Source organism: Culicoides brevitarsis, chromosome 2, assembly GCF_036172545.1.
Source record: "Culicoides brevitarsis isolate CSIRO-B50_1 chromosome 2, AGI_CSIRO_Cbre_v1, whole genome shotgun sequence".
Classification (NCBI taxonomy): Eukaryota; Metazoa; Arthropoda; class Insecta; order Diptera; family Ceratopogonidae; genus Culicoides; species Culicoides brevitarsis.
Genome location: NC_087086.1, coordinates 9,787,568 through 9,815,347, shown reverse-complemented (window position 1 = coordinate 9,815,347; position 27,780 = coordinate 9,787,568). Strand labels below are relative to the sequence as shown.

At 27.0% G+C, this 27,780-nt stretch overlaps 7 protein-coding genes across 9 annotated transcripts; 4 read left to right on the top strand and 3 right to left on the bottom strand.

Moving 5' to 3' along the window:
* The first annotated feature begins 856 nt into the window (after nt 1–856).
* LOC134829847 (RING finger and CHY zinc finger domain-containing protein 1) lies at nt 857–3,232 on the top strand. The gene is made up of 7 exons (XM_063843126.1): nt 857–1,141; nt 1,204–1,365; nt 1,430–1,588; nt 1,650–1,794; nt 2,463–2,596; nt 2,653–2,770; nt 2,830–3,232. The coding sequence occupies exons 1-7, from the start codon at nt 1,073–1,075 to the stop codon at nt 3,012–3,014; spliced, it is 972 nt and encodes a 323-aa protein (XP_063699196.1). The 5' UTR covers nt 857–1,072; the 3' UTR covers nt 3,015–3,232.
* A 922-nt stretch (nt 3,233–4,154) lies between these two features.
* Nucleotides 4,155–7,125, top strand: LOC134829846 (sorting nexin-2). The gene is made up of 5 exons (XM_063843125.1): nt 4,155–4,373; nt 4,651–4,760; nt 4,816–5,701; nt 6,757–6,909; nt 6,969–7,125. Exons 1-5 carry the CDS (start codon nt 4,266–4,268, stop codon nt 7,017–7,019), a joined length of 1,308 nt encoding a protein of 435 aa, XP_063699195.1. The 5' UTR covers nt 4,155–4,265; the 3' UTR covers nt 7,020–7,125.
* Nucleotides 7,126–7,260: 135 nt separating this feature from the next.
* On the bottom strand, nt 7,261–10,049 carry LOC134829848 (zwei Ig domain protein zig-8-like). Its single transcript, XM_063843127.1, has 11 exons — nt 9,667–10,049; nt 9,468–9,578; nt 9,316–9,413; nt 9,115–9,231; nt 8,987–9,050; nt 8,862–8,891; nt 8,737–8,781; nt 8,596–8,678; nt 8,501–8,537; nt 7,516–7,647; nt 7,261–7,436 (listed from the first exon to the last, which is right to left on the bottom strand). Exons 1-11 carry the CDS (start codon nt 9,731–9,733, stop codon nt 7,336–7,338), a joined length of 885 nt encoding a protein of 294 aa, XP_063699197.1. The 5' UTR covers nt 9,734–10,049; the 3' UTR covers nt 7,261–7,335.
* A 2,112-nt stretch (nt 10,050–12,161) lies between these two features.
* Nucleotides 12,162–13,679, bottom strand: LOC134830995 (transcription factor E2F5). 2 transcript variants are annotated; one of them, XM_063844618.1, is made up of 4 exons: nt 13,473–13,679; nt 13,307–13,416; nt 12,575–13,215; nt 12,162–12,497 (listed from the first exon to the last, which is right to left on the bottom strand). In XM_063844618.1, the coding sequence occupies exons 1-4, from the start codon at nt 13,584–13,586 to the stop codon at nt 12,319–12,321; spliced, it is 1,044 nt and encodes a 347-aa protein (XP_063700688.1). In that variant the 5' UTR covers nt 13,587–13,679; the 3' UTR covers nt 12,162–12,318. The 2 variants fall into 2 exon arrangements, with proteins under 2 accessions (XP_063700688.1, XP_063700690.1); XM_063844620.1 differs by having other exon boundaries at nt 12,587–13,215.
* Nucleotides 13,680–16,222: 2,543 nt separating this feature from the next.
* Nucleotides 16,223–20,659, top strand: LOC134830994 (rho GTPase-activating protein 68F). Its single transcript, XM_063844617.1, has 5 exons — nt 16,223–16,467; nt 16,916–17,144; nt 17,939–18,654; nt 18,718–18,824; nt 19,539–20,659. The coding sequence occupies exons 1-5, from the start codon at nt 16,317–16,319 to the stop codon at nt 19,734–19,736; spliced, it is 1,401 nt and encodes a 466-aa protein (XP_063700687.1). The 5' UTR covers nt 16,223–16,316; the 3' UTR covers nt 19,737–20,659.
* Nucleotides 20,660–23,698: 3,039 nt separating this feature from the next.
* LOC134831160 (chromatin complexes subunit BAP18) lies at nt 23,699–24,634 on the bottom strand. Of its 2 annotated transcripts, XM_063844820.1 has the most exons (3): nt 24,434–24,634; nt 24,268–24,369; nt 23,699–24,195 (listed from the first exon to the last, which is right to left on the bottom strand). In XM_063844820.1, exons 1-3 carry the CDS (start codon nt 24,538–24,540, stop codon nt 23,931–23,933), a joined length of 474 nt encoding a protein of 157 aa, XP_063700890.1. In that variant the 5' UTR covers nt 24,541–24,634; the 3' UTR covers nt 23,699–23,930. The 2 variants fall into 2 exon arrangements, with proteins under 2 accessions (XP_063700890.1, XP_063700891.1); XM_063844821.1 differs by lacking the exon at nt 24,268–24,369.
* Nucleotides 24,635–24,776: 142 nt separating this feature from the next.
* Nucleotides 24,777–25,414, top strand: LOC134831847 (autophagy protein 12-like). Its single transcript, XM_063845669.1, has 3 exons — nt 24,777–24,966; nt 25,023–25,159; nt 25,216–25,414. Exons 1-3 carry the CDS (start codon nt 24,876–24,878, stop codon nt 25,336–25,338), a joined length of 351 nt encoding a protein of 116 aa, XP_063701739.1. The 5' UTR covers nt 24,777–24,875; the 3' UTR covers nt 25,339–25,414.
* Nucleotides 25,415–27,780: the final 2,366 nt, after the last annotated feature.

The following is a 27,780-nucleotide window of genomic DNA, read 5'->3' as shown; positions in this document are numbered from 1 at the left end:
TTAAAAGTATGGATAATTTTTATTTTTTATTTAATTTTGTTTGACTAAAAAATAATTTTATAAAATTTTATGGGTAAAAAATTAATTTAAACATGTACATTAATAAAAATTGATTTGTTTTCGATTTTTGTTTAAATTTTAATTTAAAGTTCAGAATTGATTTTATTTTTTTTTAATTTTAAATATTAATATCAAAAAAATATTCAAATTTTTCTTTTTCGAATTTTTAAAAATATTTTTGAATATTGAAGTAATATTAAAATTTAATTTTTTCGATTTATTATTTTTTTTTAAATTTGATAAGTTAAATAAAAGTCTTAACTTATTTTTCTAATTTTAAAAAAATATTTATTTAAACTTTATTTAATTAAATGAAAATTAAAAATTATTTTTTTAAAAAATTGACTTCATTAAAATTAATTAAATTTTTTATTATTTTTTGCTAAATTAAATTATATTTTTTTTAAGTTTTTAATTAATTTAATTTTTCAATAATTAATTTTTTTAAATATTTTTTAATTTTTATCATAAATTCTATCATAATTTTCAGATTTTATGATGAATTTTCTTAATTTGTTTAATTTTTTTTTTTTTAATAAAACAATTTTATAAGTTTTCATTTAAATTTGATCTGATTTTTTTTAAATTTAAATAGCGATGCGAAATTTTCCGGAAAATTCACGTGGAAAAACGGATTAACGGAACTAATAAAAAATCTTGAGTACAACACTTGTACAAAAAACTTGAAACTTGGATGAGAAATCGGTCCCAAAATCCGACGTCGTTAATGAATGACGCCATAAGACTGCCATGAGTCGTCTGAAAGTGATAAATCCGTCTATTGACATTTCTTAAAATAAAAAAACAAAACATTTCCATTTCATATTCTTCCGATTTACACAAAAAGTGCTTGCTCAAAACGAAAATCAACAGTATTATCGTCAAAAGAACGCACTGCCGGATCGCGTTTGCATGTTAATTCCCCGAAATACTCAATTTCCACTCACCTGCGTGCCAAAACAAACATTTCACTTTCTTTTTTTCTCGCTTAGCAGCAATCTCTTCGCTGACAATGGCCGAAGAGGAGACCCAAGAAAAGACATTCGGATGCGTGCATTACAAAAGACGAGCAAAATTTGTCGTAAGTAACGCGATTCTCGAGGATTTTTGTGAAAATTAATTTTTTTTTTGTGTTTTTTCCAGACTCCTTGCTGCAAGAAAATCTACTCGTGCAGATATTGTCACGACGAGAACGAAAATCACTATTTTAATCGGAAAACCGTGTCGGAGCTCATTTGCACGGAATGCAATACGAGGCAGAAAGTGCAGGCAAATTGCTCCGAATGCGGCGTCAAATTTGGAAAAGTAATTTTTTCGCATCTCGTGTCTTGTTTAATTAACCAAAATTCGTAAATTTCGCATTTTTCAGTATACGTGTTTGATTTGCAACTTGTTTGACGACGAAGATAAATCACAATTTCATTGTTACCTTTGCGGAATTTGTCGTGTTGGGGGTCGCGGAAGATTTTTCCATTGCCAAGTGTGCAACATGTGCTTACCGCTGCAACTGAAAACCGATGGGCATCGAGTAAGAAATTTCCTTTGTTTGAATTTTTTTCAGAAAAAAATTAAAAATTTGCCTTTTTTAGTGCGTTGAGAACGTCTCGCGATCAAATTGTCCCGTTTGCCTGGAAGATATTCACACATCTCGAATACCGTGTCATATTCCAGCTTGCTCGCATCTCATCCACAAAACCTGTTTTGAAGAATTACTGTCGTCAGGACATTATGCATGTAAGAATTCCGGTTTTAATTTTTTTTTGCGAAGATTAAATTTTTTTTGAAGCTTTTGTTCTAAAAGTTTTTTTTCCAAAATGGGGCAAAATACAAAAATAACTTTTTTATTGATTTTTATAAAAAAATTAAATTTTTAGGAAAAAAAATTTTTTTTGAACATATTTTTTTTTTATTATTTTTATTTTTAAGGTAAATATTTTATTTTATTTTTTAAAATTGAGACTATTTTATGTGAAAATTGCAAAAAAAAAATAATTGTTAAAAATTATTATTATTTATTATTTTTTTATTATTTATTTATTTTTTTTTTTTTTTGAGAAAATTTAATTCACAAAATTCAGGTGAATTTTTTCTGAAAAATAAATCAATTAAAATTTCATTAAAAAAATTTAAAAAATTAAATTTAAAAAAAATTTGGAAATGAAAATACATATAAAGTATTGCCAAAATTGTTAAAAAAAATTTTAAAAAATTTTAATAAAAAATTTTAAATTAATTTTTTTAATTTTCAAATTATGAAAAAAATGAGAAAAAAATTTAAAAAAATTATTTTGATGAAATTTTTAACTTTTTTATTAAATTTTGCCCCATTGGATATTCAACTTTGGAAATTTTGGAACAAAAACTTAAAAAAAATATATTTAATTAATTTTTTTTTTAAATAGGTCCAACTTGTCAATCATCGATGCTCGATATGAAGCAACTTTGGGAGTATCTCGACAGTGAGGTCTTGGCAACTCCAATGCCGAAAGAATACGAAAATTATTTTGTAGATATCTTGTGCAAGGATTGTCATAAAGTAAGATTTCCTTAATTTTTTCAAACAAAATTCACTAAAAATTAATTTTTCAACAGGAATCAACGGTCAAATTCCACGTCGTAGGACTTAAATGTACATTCTGTGGTGCTTACAACACTTGTCGAACGAATAAAAAGCAAACTCCTGAATCGTCAAAGGAACCAGAAGCTTCAGGTTTGTCCCTAAAATCCCTTAAAATCTTAAAAAAATTAATTTTTAAACATTTTTTTTAGCAACATTACCGCAACCGAGTACAAGCTCATCCTCATCTTCCAACTCGAATTCCTCAAGCTCAAGCTCAGATGCAAGCAGTGCAACTTCCGAAACTTCATCGTCATCGTCCTCTTCCTCGAATGAAACAGAAATTGAAGCTCAAAAAGATGGCGATGGAGGCGGCAATGTCGAACGCGCTGCTTAAAAAGATATTTTTTTGACCAACCAGTGCAGCTTTTATCAAGTGATTTATTTTTGAAACATTCTTATGTTTAAGGAAAAAAAAAGTTTTTTGTTAGTTGTTTAATGTTAGGGAACAAGAAAAAAAATATTTGTTACTGTCTGAATCTCAAAATTGTAAAGGTTGGCAGTTTAGAAAAAAAAATGATATCAATTGGGACAAGTTAAATTTTTTTAACAAATTTCGAATAAAATTTATTTTATTAGTTAATATTTGAAGAGTTTGAGTGATTTTTTTAAAGCGAAAATGGCTTCAAATTTTTTTTTTTAATAAAAATGATAAAAATTAGCCTCCATTTTATAAATAATTTTTTTTTACAAAAAAAAAATATGAAATATGTATTTAATGAAATTTAGAGGAATTATTGATTTAAAAAAATTTCATAAAAAATAATAAAATATATTTTTTTTTAATTTAAATATTTTCTGAATTTTTTTTAAAATATAATTATTTTATTAATTTTTAAAGAATTTTAGTTATTTTTTTTAGCGACGTAAAGTCTTATTTTTTTTATTTTTTTTTTTTACTTTTTTAAAAAATTTTTTTCTTATAAATTTTAGAATTTTTTTCTTAAACAAACAAATTATTCTTAAAAAAAATATAAAAAAAAATACAAACCATTTAATGATTTAATTAAATTATTAAATTTTGATTAAAATTAAAAAAATTTTTTATTAAAAAAGATTAAAGAAATTATTTTTTATTTTTATTTTTTTATTTAATTTTTTTTAATTAGAAAACTTAAGCATTTAAATTTTCTTAATTTTTGAAAATAATTCTTTAAAATATAATAATAATTTTTGAAAAATTCACAAGAATTCTAAAAAAAATTTTTAAATAAGGAAATTTGATTAAAATCGATACAGAAATTTTTTCTAACTTCCATAAATTTAAAAAAATATATTAAAAATTACTAAAAATTGTTCAAAAAATTTTCTTAAAATTTTTAAAATAATTTTTTTTTTGAGAAAATTTTAATTTTTTTTTCAAAGATAAAAACAGAAATTAAAAAACTTGATGAAAAAATAAAATTCATTCTCATAATTGAAACCTCACCCTAACATTCACTTTCCATTTGACGTTTTGTAATCACTTTTGTTGTCAGATTGTGATACACATAGCTGCTCGAACAAACAACTCTCCAGAGAAAAAAATAAAAGAAATTCTTATCAGAAAAAATACTTTAAAAAAAAGTACGGACCACACAATCTCAGGATGATGATGGAAGCTGGCGACGAAAGTGCTCCAAACGAGAACGAATTCGACAATATTGATATCAATCCGCCCCGTTTCGACGATGATTCAGCACAAACAAATGGTGATGTATGTGAATTTCCTACTTTTTCATGGAAAATCCTAACAAAATCTGATACGCCAAAAAAGCTTGATTGCCATTCAAATCCAGAAAAAGCCTTAATTTGCCATTTCCGGTGAACCCGCAGATTGTTTGACGGGAAGTTGTGTCGATAAAGGTCATAAGTCGTGTATTTTTGAATAGGAAATGTGACTTTTTTGAGTTTTTGATTGAAATTAGCGACTAACTTGATTATAAATTAGCTCTGAGTCACCAATTAATTATTGATTTTTGTTCTGTTTCAAGGGCAAAACCAACTCACAAGACGCCTCGAACATTCCGGACCAAATGATCAGCATCACAGTTGAAGAGCCACAGAAAGTTGGCGATGGCATGGGATCGTATATTGCTTACAAGTGAGTTTTTTTGCTATTTTTTAAAGGAATTTTCATCAAAATTTTTCGTTTTTAGAGTTTGTACGACGGTAAAACAGGTGCCTGGCTTCAAAAAAGCCCAATCCGTGACAATTCGTCGTTTCAGCGACTTCCTCGGTTTGCACGAACTCCTATCGGGGAAGTACCTAAAATCAGGGCACATCATTCCGGCACCGCCAGAGAAAAATATCATCGGCACGACAAAGGTAAAAATGAACCAGCAGAACGAAATGAAGTCCAGCACGAACAACGATTGGCTCGAAAATCGTCGTGCCTCGCTCGAACGCTACCTAAATCGCACGGCGCAATACAAAGTCCTCCGCAGCGACCCGGATTTCATTAATTTTCTCGAGAGTGACGAGGAATTGCCGCGTGCCGTGAGCACAAGTACGTTATCGGGTGCCGGCGTGATGCGACTTTTCAACAAAGTTGGCGAAACTGTCAACAAAATTACGTATCGCATGGACGAGAATGACCAATGGTTCAACGAAAAAATCACGGAGATCGAAGTCATTGACATCCATTTGCAAAAGTTGTATGCCGCCACGAAAAGTTTGTATCTGAATCGCAAGGAACTCGCTGCGTACACGGGAAATGTCGCGAAATCGACTGCCGTGCTAAGTGCGTGCGAAGAACACACGGGCCTCTCGCGACAATTGTCTCAGCTGGCAAATATCGAGGAGAAAATTGAACTTTTGCGATCGGAGCAGGCGAATTCCGATTTGTACATTTTGGCGGAGCAGATGAAAGACTATCTGGGGCTAATTGGAGCTGTTAAGGATGTGTTTCATGAGCGTGTCAAGGCATTCCAAAACTGGGAATATGCGCAAATGCAACTCACGAAGAAGCGCGAGAATAAGGAGAAGCTCGAGTTACAAGGCAGGAACGAAAAACTCGATTGGGCTGACAAAGAAGTTGAAGATGTAAGAATTTTTTTGACTTTTTTATTTAATTTTTGTTTAAAAAATTCCAAATGTGCATTGGGAAAATTTTAAATGTGCATTGGGTCAAAATTTAAAAATGTGCATTGGGTTAAAATTTTAAAATGTTTATTGGGACAAAATTTTAAAATGTTTATTGAGGCAAAATTTCAAATTGTGCGTTGGGCAACATTTTATTTTGTGCATTGGGACAAAATTTTAGAAATTACATTGGGGCAAAATTTCATAAAGCATGTTAAATTTAATTAAATTGGGGCAAAAAAAAAATTTTCGATAAAAATTTAAAAAAAAAATCAAAAATATAATGAAAAAATACATGAAAAATTTTCATAAAAAATTTTTTGTTTAAAATTAATCATTAATAAATTATTCAAATTAAGTCTTAAAAAAAAAAACTTTTTTTAAAATTTTTAAAAAAAATAATAATTTTAAAAAAATATTTTTTTGTGAAAAAGTTAAAGAGCCTGAAAAAGTTAAAAATTACAAAAATTCTCTAAAATTAAAATTTAAAAAAATTTAATTAATAAAAAAATTAATTATAAAAATTCCTTTAATTAAAAATAAATTTAATTAAATAAAAAATTTAAAAATTTTCACAAAAAATTCTTTTAAAATTAAAATTTAAAAAAAAATAATAATTTAATAATTTCTTTAAAAACATAATTAATTCTTTATAATTTTTTTTTAATAATTTTTTTTTATTTAATTTTAAAATAAATTATTTTTAATTTAAAAATATATTTTAGTTTATTTTTATTAGAAAAAAATAATTTTCATGAAAAAAGGCTCTAAAAAGTTAAAAATTAACAAAAATTCTTTAAAATCGATTTAAAATTAAAAATAATAATTTAATAATTCCTTTAAAAAATAATTAATTTATTATAAAAAAAATTTTTAATATTTTTTTTATTTAATTTTAATTTAATTTATTTTATTTTAATTTAATTCAATATTATTAATTAATAATTTATTTATTTAATTTTTATAAATTTTTAATTCTTGAATTTAAAAAAAAAATTATTATTTTTTTTTTACAGTGGAACAACAAAGTAATCAAATTAGAGAAAGATTTCACCAATATTTCGGAACAAATCAAACGCGAAATTGAAGAATTTGACCTTCAACGTGTTCGTGACTTTAAGACTATCGTAATTAAGTACATTGAGGATCAAATGGCGCATCAAAATCAAGTAATTTTTTTTGAATCTTAAACATTTTCTAATAAATTTTAACTAAAATATTTTTTTAGCTGATGAAATATTGGCAAGCTTACCTTCAAACTGCCAACGAAGCACTCTGAAGCACCCAACTCAACCAATAATTTGTATTTTTTCAAAAAAAAAAAATTGAATATAATCATTAATCATATGCGAAAAATTATGAATAAAAGTTATGAAAATCGAGAATTTTCCTTTTTTGCATGTTAGAGCATTTTTCGAATAAATATTTATTTGTTAAATTTTTCATTTAATTTTTCTTTTTTGTTAAATATTTCTTTATTATATGCTTTATTATATTATATTATAATTATATATATTCTTATGTACAATCAATAGATTACAAAAACAATTTATTAGAAGTTAATTTTAAAAAAATTAAATATTTACGAAACATTCCTATCTCCAAGACCACAGAAGTGCTGTTGAAATCAACAATATTGAAATGTTGTTAAAAGACGTTTTGTATCCACTTTGCATCGCTGCTGGATATTCGCCTGCTAAATTATGCGAAATAAATAAAAAATATATTAAAAGTCAATTTTTGTATTTTTTGTAGTAAAAATTTGAAAAAGTTACCATTGAGGACATGAACTTGAATAGTGACGGGTATTGCGTTGGAAGGAGAACATTTGTAAGTTCCTGAATCGCTTTGCTTCGCGCGTTGAACGAGCAAATAGGATGTCGTTGTTTCACCTTTTTCCGTTATTACTGAAATAATAAATTAAAAATTTTCAAGTTATTTTTGGAAAATTTTAAATTTATTTAAATTAAATATTTTTTTCGTTTGTTTTTTCTTTGAAAATTCAAAATTTAAAAAAAAAATTATTAATGATTTTATTTTAAATTTAAAAATTTGTGATAAAATGGAAATTCTATAAAAGGTCGTTAAAAATAAAAAAAATATTTTTTTTCTCGAAAATCTTTAAAATTTAATTTATTTTTAATTTTATACAATTATATTTAAAAAAAAATATTTTTAAAATTATTTATATGAAAAAATGTAAAAAACAAACTAAAAATTAAAGACTCGACTTATAAGAACATAAATAATAATTTTTGTCGTTAAAATTATTTAAAAATTTTTTATCAAAAAATCTCAAAATTAAATTTAAAAATTAAAATTAATTAAAATAAAAAATATATTATAATATTATATAAAAATTAAAATTATGTTCAAAATATATGAAAATTTATTTTTTTTTTTATTTTAATTATTTTTAACTTTAATTATTAGATTTTTTGATAGGAAATTTTTAATTTAATTAATTTTTTTAATTAATTTTTTTTTATTTATTGATTAAATATTATTAAATTTATTTTATTTTATTTTTTTTTTTGATAAAAATATTAATATTATTATAATTTAAAATATTTTTAAATGAAAATTTTTATAAAAAATTGAATTTTAAATTAAAAAATTTTAAAATTTGAAATTTTTATTTTAAATCGTCATAAAATTTAATTTTAATAAAAAAAAATAAAATTTTAAAACTAATCTATCAAACATTTTTCGATAAATAATTTTTCATCTCTCATATTAGTGTTCTCTAAAATATTTTACCTGAAACTCCTCCTCGTGCACTATCATAGTTGATTTCCTACAAAACACACAAAATTATCATCTCTTACTAAAATTTCACATTTTATCAAACGTACCTGCCCATCCTTCGACCACATTATTGCATTTGGCGGTTCCGGCAAATGATGCACGACACATGTGAGATTTATCGTCGAGTATGCTAAAAACAAAATTTATAATAATTTTAAATTCCGCGAAACATTTATCATTTTATTTACCTTCAATGTACAAATCGGGTCCTCCCAAAATATTTGTAATCGGTTCTGAAAAAAAAAAATTAATAAAAATTTATGAACAAACATTTCCCCGAAGAAAATTTTTCGGATATTGTCAAAGGACTTACCTACAACTGCCAATGACATTGTGTAACCAACTGGAAAAAAAACAGGCAAACAGAATAAAATATTGAGTGAAAATAAAAAAAAAACAATTTCCCGGGAAACAAATCAATTAAGGAAGAAATTTTACCTGGCGGCGTTGTTGATATTTGACACTCGTACACACCAGAATCGAGTTTTTGCGCAAAAAGAACCTTTTTTTGTGATGAAAAAACATGAAAATATTAAATTTTAATGTAAAAAAAACGGAATTCTTGCCTTTAGTGACCAATCATCCGAAATGGGGTTATGCACAGCTTGGAAGCGCTGATCTGCGGTATACGTCATTTTGCCTGAAGTCAACAAACGCAAGTCTTTGTGACGTATCCAACTGACCTAAAAACCGAAAAATGAAGCAAAATGAAAGGAATTTGCCACTTAACCGAAAAAAATTCAAATAATTAATTAAAAAATTCTTACGGTTCTATTTTGCAAATTCCTGACACGACAATTCAAGTACGCCGTTGTACCAACTAAGGCTGTAACGTTCTTCGATGCCGAGATATCAAAATATGGACCTACGAAAGGCGGCTGTATGAGAGGGAGTTTTCGAGATATTTGAGATTTATTACCTCGATCGAGGGGAGTTTTCACCATTTCCTCAAAATTCTCGTAGTTGTCCATGATGAAGGAGTCATCGACGTACGGAAAATTTGTAGTTCGGTCCATCGTTTGGCCATAAACTTAATTAATACCCGAAAAATGAGACGTTTTATAGCTTTTCTGTATGTCGTTTGTGTATGTGTGAAATGGTGTGACATTAATGCTTACCATTACCATTAGCACTTATGAGGATGATAAGAATGTTAATTATTATCAAGTGTTGGAAGTTTTCCATTTTTCTGCGTCTTTCTTTAGAATTCAAATGAAACTTGGAAGATTTTTATTTTTTTTTTCACTAAAATTATTTTTCTACGTTTTTTTTTATTTGGCAACAATTCAATAATAATAATAATACTATAGAAAAATTTCACTACTTTCAGGATTTTTCTTTTTTTGGCGTTACTGTTACTGCTTAGGACCGATGGATTTTCCTATTCTAAAGTCTTTTTCGTCATTTTAGGAAGAGATTTTTCGCGTAAATCAACTTTTTGTCTCGCGTTCACGAAAATAATAACTTTTTTTTTGGTGCGAGCGAGCGATAGATACCACTCGTGTTTATATCCTTTGAAATTTTTATTGCGAAGCCCTATTGAGTGTGCGTAGAAATTGTTAAATTTGAAAATTTGACATTTCCCGTGTATGTAGCTCGAATGTTAGATACCTACATGTGAGGTACCTTCAAAATATGCTTAGAAGTGTGCTCTTGTGTGGTGTACCATGACACACAGGGATGAAACAGCGACGGTGATGGATTAGAATTTTTGGGCTTAGAAGCTTTTCCAAAAATTATTTTGTTAAATTTTTTGCTTGGTTTGGAATAATTGGAATAAATTTTTTATTAAAAAAAAAATTTTTAAAAATATAAAAAAATAAATAAAAAAATTAAATAAATAATAAATTTTAATTAATTTAATTATTTTTTATTATTTATTTAAATTTTTTATTTATTTATTTTTTTTTATTTAAATATATTTAAAATAGGTTTGAAATTTCTTTAAAAAAAATATGAAAAAAAAACAAATAAATAAATAATTAAAAAATAATAATTAAAAAATTTAAATTAATTAAATTATTTTTTTTATTTTTTTTTACATTTTTTAAAGAAATCTAAAATTTATTTTAAGTAATTAAAATTGATTAATTATTTTTTTAAATATTTTTTTTTTATATTTTAAATTTGTTTTTTTTTTAAATTTCGTTTAAATTAATAGATATCTATTAAAGTTCTGTAAAAAAAATATTTTAAAGAATTTAAAAAGGAAATAAATTAAAAAATTAAATGAAAAATAAAAAAAAATAATTTTATTAATTTAAATTAATAAAATATTAATTATTTTATTTTTTTAATTTTTTTTTTCATTTAATTTTCAATATTTAAATTTTTTATTTTATTTTTTTAAGGGCAGGGCCTTCATCTGAACCCGCCCCTGCTGATGAGAGCGAAAAATTTTGAATATGAGAAGTACATGAGGTGTATTCAGTTGGCTGATTCAATTTGATAGCGAAACCTGATTAAATTTAAATTTGTGCATGAAGTAAAGTTTTTACACGAAAAATGGTGCGAAAAAGGTTGCACGAATGGAACAAATGTGATTACAATCGCAGTTGTTTTTGGGATGAAATATATGAGAAAATGCGAGATCGGAGAGATGTGTTTAAGCGGAATGTGCTTGCAGGTGGCAAATAATCTTGATTTATTAACGGTCGAAAATATTCGGGCAAGGAGCTTTTTGTTTTAGGTTTAAATGTTCTGTGAAAAATTTTGCGACAAGAAAAAAATTGTTTGTCATCTTTTAGGTGAGAAAATTTGTTGAATGACATCGCCGACAGGAAAGTTTTGAAGATGCAAACTCACTTTGATGGCAGTTTAATTAATAAAGTTCAGTTGCTTCAGCGGTTGCAATGATACTTTGAATTTTGGTAGAATTTTGACTTTTTTAAGCAAATTTTGAAAAAAAGGTACAAAATTCATTAAAAAAATAAATTTTAATAAAAATTTAAAAAATTGAGATCGCTTAAAAATTCTTGAAGAGCCTAAAATCGAAATTTGTTAAAAAAAAAATTTTGAAAATTAAGAAAAAAATTTAACTTAGAAATTAATTAAAATAATTATTAATTTTTAATTAATTAAGAAAAATATTCTAAAAAGTTTTTAAAATTTTTAGTTTTTAAATTTTCGACTTTTTTTTGTTTTTTTTTTGTTTTTTTGTTACAGATTTAAAAATTTAAAAAAATAAAAAAAAAATTGATTTCAAAAAATTTTAACCAATTTTCTTGAAAGCCAATTATTAAAAAAAAAATTAAATAAAAAGTGCCAGTTTTTGACACTTCTTACCTCCAAAATTTAAATTTTTAGTATTTTTACGTACTTTTTGATATTTTTTCCTAAAAAATTGTTATTATAATTAATTTTATCATTTTTTTAAGAAAACTCTTGATTAAAAAAAAGAAAAAAAAGATAATTTTAATTTGTCCTAAAACAAAAAGAGAAAATTTGTTCCTGAACTATTTTTTTATAAAAAAAATAAAATATTTTTTTCATAATTTTACAAAAAAAAAAAAAAAAAATATTTTCTTTAAAAAAAATTAATTTTTGATCTGAATTCTATCTATTAATTTTTTTTTACCTTTTTAAACTTCCATTTTTAGCTAAATTTCTCATTTCGTGACATTTTATTTATATTAAATTTCTCTTTTTTTTTATCTCTATAATTTTTTCATTTGGTTATTAAATCGCTTTTTAGTTACTCTATTAGTAATGATGAGGTTACATCTGAAATAAATCTTTTTCTACCTATCTAACTACAGGTTCATTGACTATCATACGAAATCTTGACTGCTTGCGCCGTTACTTGAGTCTCCGTCATCATATCGATTTCCCTTGGCTTCCGTTTGACCCTCGATATCGAACAAGTCGATAATGCCCTCGTCGTCGTACAAACTAAACGTCTGATATTCCGTGTGTGCCGGCGGATTGAGACGAATCATCGCTGGATTTACTAATTTTTTTTTGTGAAAAATTAAAAAGAAATAAATTTAATTGCAGAGATTTCCATCAAATTGCAGCGAAACTAACGTTCAAACTCACGCAAAGCAAATTTCTCCTTGCTCGGATCGACCATTTCACCGAGAATTATCACGGCAGATTCCTTCAGTTCGATATCTGTTTCGGTTTCGCTCTCGGAAGACTCTTCAGCGGCACTTTTTGTGTCCTTAGCAGGTCTCTTTGTCACTCTCAGTCCCGTTGTTAGGTCTTGTTTTCGTTTTGAGCGCACTTTTAGTTGCTTAACTGTCGATTTTTCGTCCATTTCCGTTGTTGCGGTGCCATTTTCCGTTGGTTTTTCGATACTTTTGTACGAATCGCCCGTCGACGACACCAGTCGAACATCCAATTGCCCTTCGGAGGTGACAATTAGTGCGCGATTCAGTATCACATTGCCCTCGTCGTCGTCCGTTAACAATCCCGGCTTATGCACTTCCTTGTGATTTCGTATTGTGAGGATCGTGCGATCGTTCCCATAAGTTTTCAGCAAGTCGTCGCGCGTCACATACCCGAAAGATCGATTAATCGGATCATTTTTCGTCGTTTTCAGATTTTGCTGAATGTATTTCAGATGCCGATCGAGTTCCTCTTCGTGCGCCTTGAACATTTGCTGTCGAATCATTTGAATTTTTGTGCTTTCCAGCAGTCCTTGTACCTCGTTGCCCGAACTTCCCCTGAAAAAAAATACGGAAAAAATTTAAAAATCATTTTTGGCATTGAAAGCGCGCCACAACAACATCACGTCACGGTCGTCGTACAACTTACAGCCATTGCACGGAGTTTTTGCTCGCTTTTCGTATCAAGCCGACGCCTTCCAGGACGTTCGTGATGTCGTAAATCCGGCGTTTTTGCGTGATATTTAGCACGATTGCCGCCTGCGGAGACAAAATTTGATTAAAAATGCACTTTAAGCGGAAAATGTTTGCCCTACCTGTTTCAAATCCAGAATCCCATTGTCACTCGTTATCATTAATTCCACGAATCTACGTGTCAGCAGGCCCAAAGACTTTTCGGGACGAGCCTCTTCTAACGATCGTTCGTCCATTTTGACGGTTATTCAGCGCTTTTTAAGACAAAAATCCACAAAAATTCGGCTGCAAAAGCTTTTGCGGGGAACCTCCAAGTGCGCCTTGTCAAAAAATTGCTGACATTTGAGCAGAAATTCGCCAATTTGCTAATTCACGAGTTACGGTACGAGGTTCGGTACGGAGTACGTCTCATATCTGTACATGACATACGCTAAACACGAGCACGAGATAAACGTGCAATGTCTGTACGAGACATACGAGGCAATTAACTCGCCTTTATGCTGATTCAACGTAAACATTTGGTGAGACGAATGAAATTAATATTGAAAATTGCCATTTGCTAATTCATTAAAATTAACTCATTATAGGGGAGAATGGGGTAAAATTTAAAAAAAAAAAATTTTTTGCCCCAAATTGATAAATATTTATCAAATGGGCTCTAATTTATTCATTTTTAATCATTTTGTAACTAAAAACTGCAAAAAAAATTGAAACTGAAAAAAAAAATTTCTTTGACATAGTTTTGTTTTAAAAACTAAATCAAGAGCAAAAAAACTGTGTCAAAAACTGTGTCAAAGCTATTTTGTCAAATCTTGCTCCAAATGGATAAAAATTTGTCAGAGGGCTCTAATTTATCATTTTTAATCATTTTTTAACTCAAAACTGCAAAAAAATTTAAACTGAAAAATTTTTTTTTCTTTGACACAGTTTTGATTTGAAAACTAAATCAAGAACAAAACTGTGTCAAAGCAATTTTTGTCAAATCTTGCTCTAAATGGATAAAAATTTGTCAGAGGGCTCTAATTTATCATTTTTAATCATTTTATAACTCAAAACTGCAAAAAAATTTAAACTGAAAAATTTTTTTTTCTTTGACACAGTTTTGATTTGAAAACTAAATCAAGAACAAAACTGTGTCAAAGCAATTTTTGTCAAATCTTGCTCCAAATGGATAAAAATTTGTCAGAGAACTCTAATTTATCATTTTTAATCATTTTATAACTCAAAACTGCAAAAAAATTTAAACTGAAAATTAAAATTTTCTTTGACACAGTTTTGATTTGAAAACTAAATCAAGAGCAAAACTAAATCAAAAACTATGTCAAAAATTGTGTCAAAGCAATTTTTGTCAAATCTTGCTCTAAATGGATAAAAATTTGTCAGAGGGCTCTAATTTATCATTTTTAATCATTTTATAACTCAAAACTGCAAAAAAATTTAAACTGAAATTTTTTTTTTTCTTTGACACAGTTTTGATTTGAAAACTAAATCAAGAACAAAACTGTGTCAAAAAACAAAACTGTGTCAAAGCAATTTTTGTCAAATCTTGCTCTAAATGGATAAAAATTTGTCAGAGGGCTCTAATTTATCATTTTTAATCATTTTATAACTCAAAACTGCAAAAAAATTTAAACTGAAAAATTTTTTTTTCTTTGACACAGTTTTGATTTGAAAACTAAATCAAGAACAAAACTGTGTCAAAAACTATGTCAAAAACTGTGTCAAAGCAATTTTTGTCAAATCTTGCTCTAAATGGATAAAAATTTGTCAGAGGGCTCTAATTTATCATTTTTAATCATTTTATAACTCAAAACTGCAAAAAAATTTAAACTGAAAAATTTTTTTTTCTTTGACACAGTTTTGATTTGAAAACTAAATCAAGAACAAAACTGTGTCAAAAACTATGTCAAAAACTGTGTCAAAGCAATTTTTGTCAAATCTTGCTCTAAATGGATAAAAATTTGTCAGAGGGCTCTAATTTATCATTTTTAATCATTTTATAACTCAAAACTGCAAAAAAATTTAAACTGAAAAAATTTTTTTTTCTTTGACACAGTTTTGATTTGAAAACTAAATCAAGAACAAAACTGTGTCAAAAACTATGTCAAAAACTGTGTCAAAGCAATTTTTGTCAAATCTTGCTCTAAATGGATAAAAATTTGTCAGAGGGCTCTAATTTATCATTTTTAATCATTTTATAACTCAAAACTGCAAAAAAATTTAAACTGAAAAAATTTTTTTTCTTTGACACAGTTTTGATTTGAAAACTAAATCAAGAACAAAACTGTGTCAAAAACTATGTCAAAAACTGTGTCAAAGCAATTTTTGTCAAATCTTGCTCTAAATGGATAAAAATTTGTCAGAGGGCTCTAATTTATCATTTTTAATCATTTTATAACTCAAAACTGCAAAAAAATTTAAACTGAAAAAATTTTTTTTTCTTTGACACAGTTTTGATTTGAAAACTAAATCAAGAACAAAACTGTGTCAAAAACTATGTCAAAAACTGTGTCAAAGCAATTTTTGTCAAATCTTGCTCTAAATGGATAAAAATTTGTCAGAGGGCTCTAATTTATCATTTTTAATCATTTTATAACTCAAAACTGCAAAAAAATTTAAACTGAAAAATTTTTTTTTCTTTGACACAGTTTTAATTTGAAAACTAAATCAAGAACAAAACTGTGTCAAAAACTATGTCAAAAACTGTGTCAAAGCAATTTTTGTCAAATCTTGCTCTAAATGGATAAAAATTTGTCAAAAAATGTGAGTGTATCAAAGTGCCCCATTTATAAACTTACCCCCTTCACCCCTAATTCGAAAACAAATCATTCGAGTGTTCGGTTCGAGGCAACACAGTACCGTATTAGTATCTCGTCATAATAATTAGTGTCTCAGCGAAAAAGGCAGAAAAAATCAAAATAAATCCAGCTAGTGTCGCAATCCATCCGTTCTCTGACTGCCCAGAGATGTGTGACAATGAGCCGCCCGCATCTCTCTCGGACTTTCACGACTACGAGCCAAATTTGGAGTTTGACGACACGGAATTGTCGCAGGCTCCTCCGCCCCAACTCCTGAACTCCGCTGATGTGCTCTTCGATGACGACACTTTTCAATCAGGTAAGATCGAATTTTTGCCTTCAATTGCGAGCACGAAAAACGGAAGTGCAAGAAAAAAAAAATTTTTTTGGTGGAAGAAAGACCTTGAGTCGTCAGCAATTTCTTTATTGTGTGTGAGTGTTTTGTTGTTTGTATATTGTCATTCGATTAGACATTTTTTTTTACACCCACTGATAAAATAGTTTTTATCAAAACAATTAACAAAAAACATAAGGCCTTTGACAGCCTTGCTCGAACATTTACACGAAATGCAAGGCAAACGTAAAATATTTATTTACACTTTCAATTTGAACGAAATTTGTCGCGAGCAGATAACAGACTTGGTGATAATAATGTTAATTTTTGTTTGATTTTTCGTGCAAAATGAAGTGTTTATGGTTCGCAGAAGGTTTTTTTTCTAACAAATTTTTAGAAATTTTTAATTTTTATGATTTTTTTCGTTTTTCAGGAGATTTCAACTCGGACAACGACATTAAAGGCCTTGAAGCAGACAACTATGAGGAACAATTGAAACCCGCAGAACCCGAAATTGACGAAGAAATTCGTGCCCAAAGTGATTTTGCGAGATTTAAGTTTATCGACCACATTGGAACAGATACGCAGGGACAGCCTATTATTGCAATTTATGCGTGCAAGTTACCCGATCGCAAGAGAATTAGTCAGGATGATTTTATACAGTGAGTTTTCTCGAATATTTTTTAATTTAATTATTTTTTTTGTTGCACGAGGATTTTTATAAGAGAAAAAATTATTATTAACCAAATAATTTATTTATTTTTTTTTAAATTTAATTAATTAATTAAAAATTATAAAATAATTAATTAATTAATTAAAAAAAAAAAAAAATTATTTTAATTAAAAAATTTATAATTAAATTTAAAATATTTAAATTAAAAAAAAAAAATAAATTAAATTAATTAATAATTTTTAAATTAAATTTAATTAATTTAATTAATTTAATTAAAAATTAAAATTCAAAAAATATTTTAAATTAATTTAATTTTTTAAAAATTACAAAAATTAATATTAATTTTTAAATTATTTTTATTTAATTTAAAATTAAATTTAATTAAATTTATTTAAATTTAAAAAAATTTTATTTAATTTAAAATTAATTAAATTAAATTTATTTTAATTAAAAAAAAATTATTTAAAAAATTTAAAAAATTAATTTATATTTTTTTTATTTATTTTATTAAATTTTTTTTTTTTAGTTTTGAATTAAATATTAATTTAAAAAAAAATTTTTAATTAATTAAAAAAAAATTTAATTCAAATTTTAAATTTTTAAAAATTAATTAATTAAAATTATATTAATTTTAAATTTAATTTTAATTTTAATTAATTTAATTATTTAATTTTAATTCAAATTTAAATTTTAATTGTTTCCCACTGAAATGACAAATCTGAGTAAAAATAATTAAATTCAATGACTTTAAATTTTTTTCACGTAATTTTTCGCTTCTTTTAGGTTTATAAAGAAAACGATAGAACAATATGTGCAAAACGACTACAGTATTGCGTACTTTCATCAGGGCCTCAAGGAGAACAGTAAGCCGTCAACGACGTTCTTATGGCACTCGTACAAGGAATTAGATCGGAATTTCAAGAAAAACCTCAAGCAGTTGTATGTCGTGCATCCGACGACAGTTTTCCGCTGCATTTGGTGGTTCTTTCGGCCCATAGTCAGCGAAAAGTTCCGCAAAAAGCTCATTTACACGTCGTCGCTCGACGAACTCAAGCAAATGCTCGGCCTGAAGCACCTGAACGTGCCCGAGGGCGTTCGCGAGTTTGACGATTCCATCAACGCAAACTCCAAAAGTCGCATTGCCGCAATTCACGCATCCAACTTGTCCCTCAGTCAATTACCAAAAACGACGCAATTCGGTGTCACGCTTAAGTTCATCAACGACAACAGTCCGTGCTTGAATTACATTCCTCCCGTGGTGCGGATGTGCGTCGATCACTTGGCGTTGTCCGATGTTATCGATACGGAGGGCATTTTTCGGAGGTCTGGCAACAAAACGCGCATCATGGAACTGAAGGAGGTCATCAATGCGGGCAAGGAAGTGCAATTGTGCGACGAAAATACGCACGATGTCTCGTCGTTGCTGAAGACTTTTTTGCGGGAATTGCAAGAACCGCTTCTGACGTTCGAGTTGTACGATGAAATTATCGAGTTTTTGAGTGAGTTTCATAAAAATTTCGAGAAAATCCATTTTAAACATAAATTTTTTTAATTATTTTTAGATTGGCCTAAAGAAGAGCGATCGCGAAATGTCAAGCTTATCTTAAGAGAGAAGCTGCCTGTGGAAAATTATGAACTTTTCAAATATTTAGTAGAGTTTTTAGTCAAGGTAAGTTAAAATTTTAACAAAAAATTTTAAAAAATATTTTTAAAATTATTTTTTTTTTTTATTTTTTTAAATTTTGATATTAAAATTAAATAAATTAATTTATTTTTATTAATTTTTAAAATTTATTTTATTTTATTTTTAATTATTTTTTTATTGAATACATTGATAATTTTTTAACTCTTATTGATTTTTAAAATTAGTTTAATTTATTAATTAATTTTTGTTATTCAAGTTAAGTTTATTAATTTATTTTTTAAATTTTCATTAATTTTTTAATTTATTTTTATTTTTTCTTTTAATTTATTTTTGTCATTGAAGTTTAATTAATTAATTTATTTTTTAACGTTCATTAATTTAAAAAATCAATTTAATTTTATTTAAATAAATTTAATAAAATTATTTAAATTAATTATATTTTTATTTTTGATATTAAGCTTTAATTATTTTTAATTAACTTTTGTTATTCAAGTTCAATTTATTAATTTTTTTTAGCTTTTATTTATTTTTAAAATTAATTATTTTTTTTTTAATTTTTCATTAATTTTTAAAAAAAATTTAAATTAATTAAATTTTATTATATTTTTAATTAATTTTTCATATTTAAATTTAATTAATTAATTTAAATGTTTTTAATTTTTATAAATTTTAAATCATTTTTTTTTATTTTTTTAAAAATAAAAACAAATTAAATCTCATTAAAAAAATTTTTTTCAGGTCATGGATCGCAAAGATTTCAACAAGATGACATCGTCCAATCTCGCAATTGTCTTTGCACCAAATCTAGTTTATGCAAAAAATAATCAAATGTCGTTGGATGAAGTGGCGCCCATAAATGCATTTGTCGATTTTGTGCTGCAAAATCACGAGGACATCTACATCATGGACATCAACAAAGCCGATACGCTGGAATAACATTTGATGCTGTAAAATTTTTAGATATTTTTTTTTTATTAATTTTTATTTTGTGTTTCTGTCCCCTTGTTGATGGAATGTGAATTAAAAAAGAAAAACGAAAAAAATGCAGGAAAGGAATGTGTAACGTACTAAAAAAATACTTTTATCAAGAGAATTAACAATTATATTTAACGAAAAAAAAAATTAACGCACTAAAATCACAAAACACACAAAAAAAACGAATTTTTGTAACTTTCTATGTAGAAGTGACTGTTAAAATTTTCTAAAAAAAATAATTTTTATTTAAATTAATGAAAAAGTCTGAGTTGGCAGTTTATTCTAAAAAAAGAAGAAAATGAAGTATTCCTCCGTACTTTCCATGTTGAGCTGTTTAGAGCAGATTTTTACACTCACACCTCACAAAATAAGCTCCCCACATACCTATACACAAAGACTAATCAATCAATTGCATATTAAGTAAGTGTTTAAAAAAAATGAAAAATTTATATAAATATTTAAAAAAAAATTATTAGAGAACAAAGAAATGTCTGAGAAAAATATATCATTTTGTTAAATATTCGCACACTAAACACACAACACACTTTCACACACAAAAAAACATTTATTGTTGTAGATTTTAAGAAGAAAAAAAACCCTTTTAGCTCATAAGGAAATCAAATTTACCTAACTAAAGAAAAAAAGAAGAGATGAATGATTGTTTTATTGAAAAAAAAATATAACTAAAAAAAAAAGTTAGTTTTAGTGATATTTTATCAAAAATATATTTGTATCAAAGAAAAAAAATATATGTAGGAAAATCTTATGAGACGATTTGGAAGAAAAATATTGGAGATTTACACAACAACAACATTCGTAACTTTTTTTTTGATTTTTAACCTAAGACAAGTTTTTATTTGTAAAGAAAGTGAAAAAAGTCTTAATTATAATAAAACAGATTATATATATGAAAATATTTTGTGGGTTTTTTAATTATTGAAATCCAGATTTTATGGCAATATTTTATTGTTTTTTTTAATTAAGAAATTTTATTTTAAAAAAAATATTTTTATTTTAGTTTTTTATATTTATTTATTTTTTTTTAAATTACAAATTTTTAATCATTTTTTGATTTTTAATGAGAACTCATTTGACTTTATTTTAATTTATTATTTATTTAAATTTAGAAAATCAATCGAAAAAATTATTAATCACTTGAACTGAAAATTTTTAATTAATTTAATGATATGAATAAAATATTTAGAATATTTTTTATTTTTTTTTACAATTTAGGCACAAATTTTTTTTTTAAATTAAACTCTTTTATTTAATTAAAAAAATAATTTTTTTTTCAAATCAATTTTATCTTTTTAAATTATTTTTTTAATAACATTTTTGTTTTATACTTTAAAAAATTCTATGAATTAAATTATTTTTAATTATAATTAATTAAAAAGTTATTTTTATTTTAAATTAAATTTATTTTTTAAACTATTTTTTAATAATTTTTTTTTTACTGAATTTAGAAGAAAAAATGTGGTATTAAATTCGACTTGTTCGACTTGTGTCAGTAACGCTGTGCCCCAAAAACTTTTTTTTTATTTAAAAATTAAGGAGATTTTGATGAAAATCATCTTTAGAATGAATATTTATTTAATTTTAGCTTTGAACTCCATTAAAAGTTTGTTAGATCTTGACTTGAAAAATTTCATGACCGTTTTAATTTTTTTTTCTAAAAACGGTCAAGGAAAAAATTTTTTTTTATTTCTTCAAAAATCAAGGAGATTTTGATGGAAATCATCTTTAGAATGAATATTTATTTAATTTTAGCTTTGAAATCCATCAAAAGTTTGTTAGATCTTGACTTGAAAAATTTCATGACCGAAAAATTTTTTTTTATTTCTTCAAAAATCAAGGAGATTTTGATGGAAATCATCTTTAGAATGAATATTTATTTAATTTTAGCTTTGAAATCCATCAAAAGTTTTTTACAAAAATTTAACAAAAATTTTTAAAAATTATTTTTCATTTTAATTTTTTGTATTTATTTTATTTATTTTTTAAAATTACAAATTTTTAATAATTTTTTTTAAATTTTTATGAGAATTCATTTAACTTTATTTTTATTTATTATTTACTTAAATTTAGAAAATCAATCGAAAAAATTATTAATCACTTGAACTGAAAAATTTTTTAAAAAATTTTGAAAAATATGAAAAAAATATTTAGAATATTTTTTAATTTTTTTTATAATTTAGGCACATAATTTTTTTTTAATTTAAGTTTTTATTAAATTCTTTTATTTAATTAAAAAATAAATTTAATTTTTTTTTAAATCAATTTTATTTTTTTAAATTATTATTTTGTTAATAAAATTTTTATTTTAGTTTAAAAAATTTAATTAAAATTTTACTATTTTTTTAATTAAATTTAAATTTCCATTAAATTAACATTTTTAATTTCAATTTTCGTTGAATTTTTCACAAATTCTGATTCTTTCGACAGCTCCAAAGCCCAATTTTCATCAGATAAACAAACATTGCCCTCAATCTCATCTGTGGTATAGTCACGTGTTCTAAATTGCCAAACCGCTGTTCGAGCAATTACAAATCTGCTCTTCAAAAGCTCCAAAATCTCCTGCAATCGACTACATTTCAAATTATTGTCGTTTAAGAAAATTTGACTGAATTTCGGTGCAATTTCTAAAATTCCTTCCATATCCAAGTCATACAAAAAATTCGATCTGACGAATAAAATGTTCAATTTTGGCATTTCTCGAAACCATTCGACTTTTAAAACTTTTAATTTATTATCATTTAAACTTAAGTCACGCAGATTTGTGCAAGCAAGGAACGCATCTTCTTGAATTTCTTCAACGCCACTGTTTGAAGCTGAATATTCCTCTAAATTTGGAAAAACTTCACAAATTCCGGATGAAAGAACGGGAACTACATTTTGACCTTGCAGAAGGTTGAATTTTGTCACGTTGTTCGGAAGTTCCGATTGTGGATGAATTTTGGAGTTTTCTCTCGTGAGATTTAGTCCCGTGACGTCACAATCTACGGAATAAAAGTTCATGAGTTCTCGAAAAACTAATTCCGCAGAACTTGTTGGTTTGAAGCCGCATTGATAAATTACGCTTAAAACGTGTGAAATGCACAAAAATTGAATTAACACAAAAATATTAAAAAATTTAATCATTTTAGTAAAAAAAGAAGTCTTTATTCAATGTAAAATAAGACAAAACTGAATAAAAATCGACCAAAAAATTTATTATCAGCGGGTTATAACCTCACATGACTAAAGGTATGTATTTTTTTTTAGTGAGATAACGTTCGTTAACGATCTTGAACTTTATTTAATTTTTTGAAGAATTAATTTTTGTCAAGGTGAAAATTTGAATTAGCTAAAGAGCGATTTTCAAATTTTTTAACGGTCAATTTTTGAATTGACATTTATGTTTATTCTTTTTTTTTTAGAAGAAAAAATATTATTTTTTGTAATTTGTAAGAATTTTGTACATAAACTTAGAAAATTAAGAAAAAAAAATAATATTTTTCTTTACAAATTTAAACATTTTTCAATAAAAATTTGAAAATGTCAATTCAAAAAATGACCGTTAAATTTTTAAACATTTACTTTTTACCTGATTCAAGTTAAATTAGAATATTTTTTCTACGAAAATCTTAAGTTTTTAAAAATTTTTAGTTCAAAAAAATCTTTAATTAAAAAAAAATTAATATTTTTGAAAATACATATTTTAAAATTTGTTTATGGCTCCATATTCAAAAAAAAAAAAAAAAAAATAAATTTTTAAATATATTAAAATTTTTTAGGTAAACTTTTGAATATTTTATATTAAAATTAAAAAAAAATAATAAATAATTGACGAAATTAATAGATTTTCGGTAAATTTTGTTAAAATAAAATATAAAAAAAAAATTTACGACTTTAATTATCATAGAAAAAACCATCATTCGATAGAATTTTTACATCTTATTTATTTTTGTTTTATTACTTGAGTTAATTACAATTATTTTTTCTTACTTTTTAATTTCTTACACAATTAAAGATACTTTTAGTCATAGTAGCGCTTAATGTTCGTCCATTTTTTGCTAATATTTCCCCATTTTCGTCGATGTTGAGATGCGCGAGAAAAAAAATCGGTGTAAAAAAGGTACAAAATTAAAAGTAATAGTCGTGCATCTCCTGATTTCACCCGACCACTTCCTCGGGACCCGCTTCAAATTCCATCTTGACGGCAGAATCAAAGTTATCGACATCAGCATTCAGTCGATTCAGCGTAATTTCTTGCTGATGCTGCGCCAACATTTGATCCTGTTGCGGCGATTTGAGTTCTTTTGTCACTTGTGTCGTCGTTGTCGATGTTGGAGACTTGAGAACTTGTTGCTGCTGCTTCGGAACTGGCAAACCTGCATCTTCGAACGCTTTCTTCTTGAGTGTTTGTCTAATTTGGGCGCTAAAATTAAAGAAAAGCGGGGAAAAATTAATTTCTGCTGCGTTTTGAGAACGAACAGATGAAGGAACTTACACAGTCCGCCCCTTTATCCGTAAACTAACTTTATTTAAATCTTCACTGAATCTCGTAATGGATGCACGGAGCATTTCAATTTCTTCATCTGTCCATTTGCTCCTGAATTTTTGCGTATTTTTTGTTAGTGATTTTATGTTTTTATGCCTTACAAAAAATTTCTTACCCGGAAAGCGAGTCCTGTGCCTGCAATTGTGCCGTCAGATTTCCCAATTGGTTGAATGCGTTGCCAGCTGCCGTGAAAATTTCGCCTACTTTCGAAGCTGAGTTCATTTTGGAAGAGATTTCTGTCGTTTTGGAGGAGTAACGAGGCTTTTTTCCGCAAAATCTTTGGAGAATTTCGGATGTTGACGTTTCGTTTTCTGAAATGTCGTGAAAAAACGGTCGAAAATGGAACAAAACAAGCCAAAAATTGAGACGAATGAAATTGATAAGCTCCGTCAGATGGCGCTGCAGTCAGCATGTCAATATCCTGTTTGGCGCCACCAAAGCGGAAGTGCGGCGACATGCTGAACTACAATTGAGTCGGCTGAAACTGATAATAAATAAATTCTGTAAACAAAAAATCGCAAAAATTCCTGTAATTTCATCCTTTTAAAGGACATAAAATGTCGGAAACAGAAGCTAGTCAACAACAAGAGCCCGAAAGCAAGGAACAGAAGCCCGAAACACCTGCAGCTCCAAGTAACAACAGCAAAAGTAAGAAAATCATGAATTTCCTTTAAAAAAATCTAAAATTTGTTTTTTCTTCACAGTCGATATCTACTTGAATGCAGTCGGAAGTTCTCCAATTATGAAAAATAAACGATGGGCAGTGGATCAGGAGAAGCAAGTTGACTGGGTGATCAAATTTATTCACAGATTTCTCAAATTGAAGCCAGAAGAAAGAATTGTAAGAACTTTTTTAGTTGTTTTTGGATGTTTTTCTAAAAAATTTATACTTTTCAGTTCCTTTATGTGAATCAAACCTTCGCACCGCCTCCGGATCAGTCAATAAGGAACATTTATGATTGCTATGGCGCTGGAGGGAAATTGAACTTGTACTATTGCATCTCGCCAGCATGGGGTTAAAAGGGTTCTGGGTTGATTTTTTTGATAATTTTTCTAAATATTTGAATTCCTTTAAATATAATTTAAATTAAAAGATCTTTAAATGTAATTTTAGATCGATTTATGGAATCAAAAAAAGGTTTGAGAGGTAAAAATTCAAATTTTATGAAAAAAATTAAATGACAGAGGGTGCAAAATCAAGCATTGAGGTCACTGACAGATTCAAATTGGTATACCAGAATTAGCGATATGTTGAAACAAACTGAATTAATGAGTGTCAAACAACAAATGAGCTTCCAAGGGTCGCCAAGGATCTCTTGCCAGATTATCTGAAAGTTAACATGTCACATATCGGCGAGGAATTACTCATTGAGGAGCAATAACCAACTACGAATATCACAAAATCTTCAAATAAATTCAGTTTTTTACAAGGGAGCATCACTTTTCAACGAATTGACTAAAACCTGTGATACTATTGTATTGACATTGACTCAATTTAAAAAGAAAGCCAAAGACTATGTGATTAAAAACGTTAAAATTTAGTAAACTAGCCCTGAACCATGAACAATGAATCGAATATATCATCTACAACGATGGAAAAAAATACAACAACAACAACTAAAGTTAAAAAAATTCAAGAAAATTCAATATTTTCAACATTTTTGGTACATTTGAAGCAATTTTATAAGAAATTTAAATCAAAATTTATCAATTTTAGCTTCTCATATCACAAAAAATGCTTTTTCAAAGTCTAATGAGATCTTAAAATCAAGAAAAAAATTTTTTTCCATCAAATCAGTTTTAAAAGCTCTCATTTTTTTATGAAAATGATTTTTTTTATCACTTAATGAAGTAAAAAGTCGTAAAAGCTTTACTTTACACTTTCTCTTGCCAATGCATCAATTGCACGATAATTACTAATTGAAACATGGCATGTCCATTTTTAATAACAACCAAATGTTCAATGTCACATAATTTTTTTTACCGGTCTACTACCCGACTCATCTTCATTTCACTCTTTCTCTTTCTTTCATAATTTTTTTTTCTGTATTTGATTAACACACAACGATACAAAAACGAGCAAAAATTATGATTTTTTTGTTCCAACCCAGAAATTTTGCTAATTATCAGTTTAGAAAAAGAAAAAAATCAAAGCTCCCTTTTTAAATATTTTTTTTTTTAGTAAAAAGCAATTTTTCATTGAATTCTATCAATTGTCACAATTTGGTCTTCCAAATATTCGTTGATATCATCGACATTATCGCATCCCAAGCTGTGAACGGGTCCTTTGTAATTTTCATCGTGCGGCATCAAAAAAGCTCTGATATAAGCAATTGTTGCTCGAACATCGCGATAATTGTAAAATGACTCCCTTAAGTGATCCGGGGGCGATTGGTAATCCCATCGATAGCAACGATGATACTTTTCGCAGTACTGAGCATTTTCAAAGTAGATGAATTTCAGTGCAAAAGTCTCCAAACGTGGAAGTCTCTTGAAAAGTTCAAAGACATGTTCCAGCTTAAAGATTGGAGTTGGAGCTCCCATCGTTGACAACGTGATATTTTTTAAACTTCTGTTGTACGTGAAAATCGGTTCTAAACTCTCACAAGTTAATTTATTGAAACGCAAGACGAGTTCCTGCAAATTATCAAGCCCTTTGACGATTTCTTCGATGTGACGATGACTCGGGATCGGATCTTGCGTCTCTACCATGCCAAATCTGCTCAAAATTTGCAATTTTCGGATTTTTGGTGAATTACTGACGAAACTCTTCCACGCCGAAAGTTGTTCGGGGAAACGAATGAAGATAAAAGTTACTGCTTTGAGGTCAGGTAACAAAGGCCAATCCCGCAAATGATCGAGAACCAAATTATAAAGATGAATTTTCTGCAATTTCTTTAAAATTCCAATCACGGGACCTCCATCCGGTAAAATTATGGCATGATCGTGCGGCGAAAGCTTATGCAGCAGCTTCAACGTTCGCAGCGAGGGGCAATATTTGTCAATTAACGTCAAAAGCATCGCCCGATTCGAGTATTGACCGTTTTCCAAGTGAAGTCTTTGCAGATTCGGGAAACTTTGTAACATCGTTTCGAAACATTGCTTGCAAAAATCGATTTCCGTGCCTCGAGGAAGTTCAAAAGAGACTTTTTTAACGGAGGAACATTGAAAAATTTCATGAGTGAATTTACAAGATGTTGTTTTGTTGGAAGGATCTTCGCTGTAGTCCACGCGAAAGTCTCGTAACTTGGGAAAAGCACTCAAATGCTCGATTTTGATGGGAATCGGTTCAGTTATCACTATTTTAATGATGTCACGAAAAGTTAAAGGCTCTGTTCGGAGTAGATTTGATCCTGTGGCAATTTTAACGCTTTTCAAGTCACAAATTTTTGTTAAATGAACTTTTACTGCTTCATCAAGTTCTAATTTCAACCCGTTTTCGGGAATTTTCTCGTCAGGAAC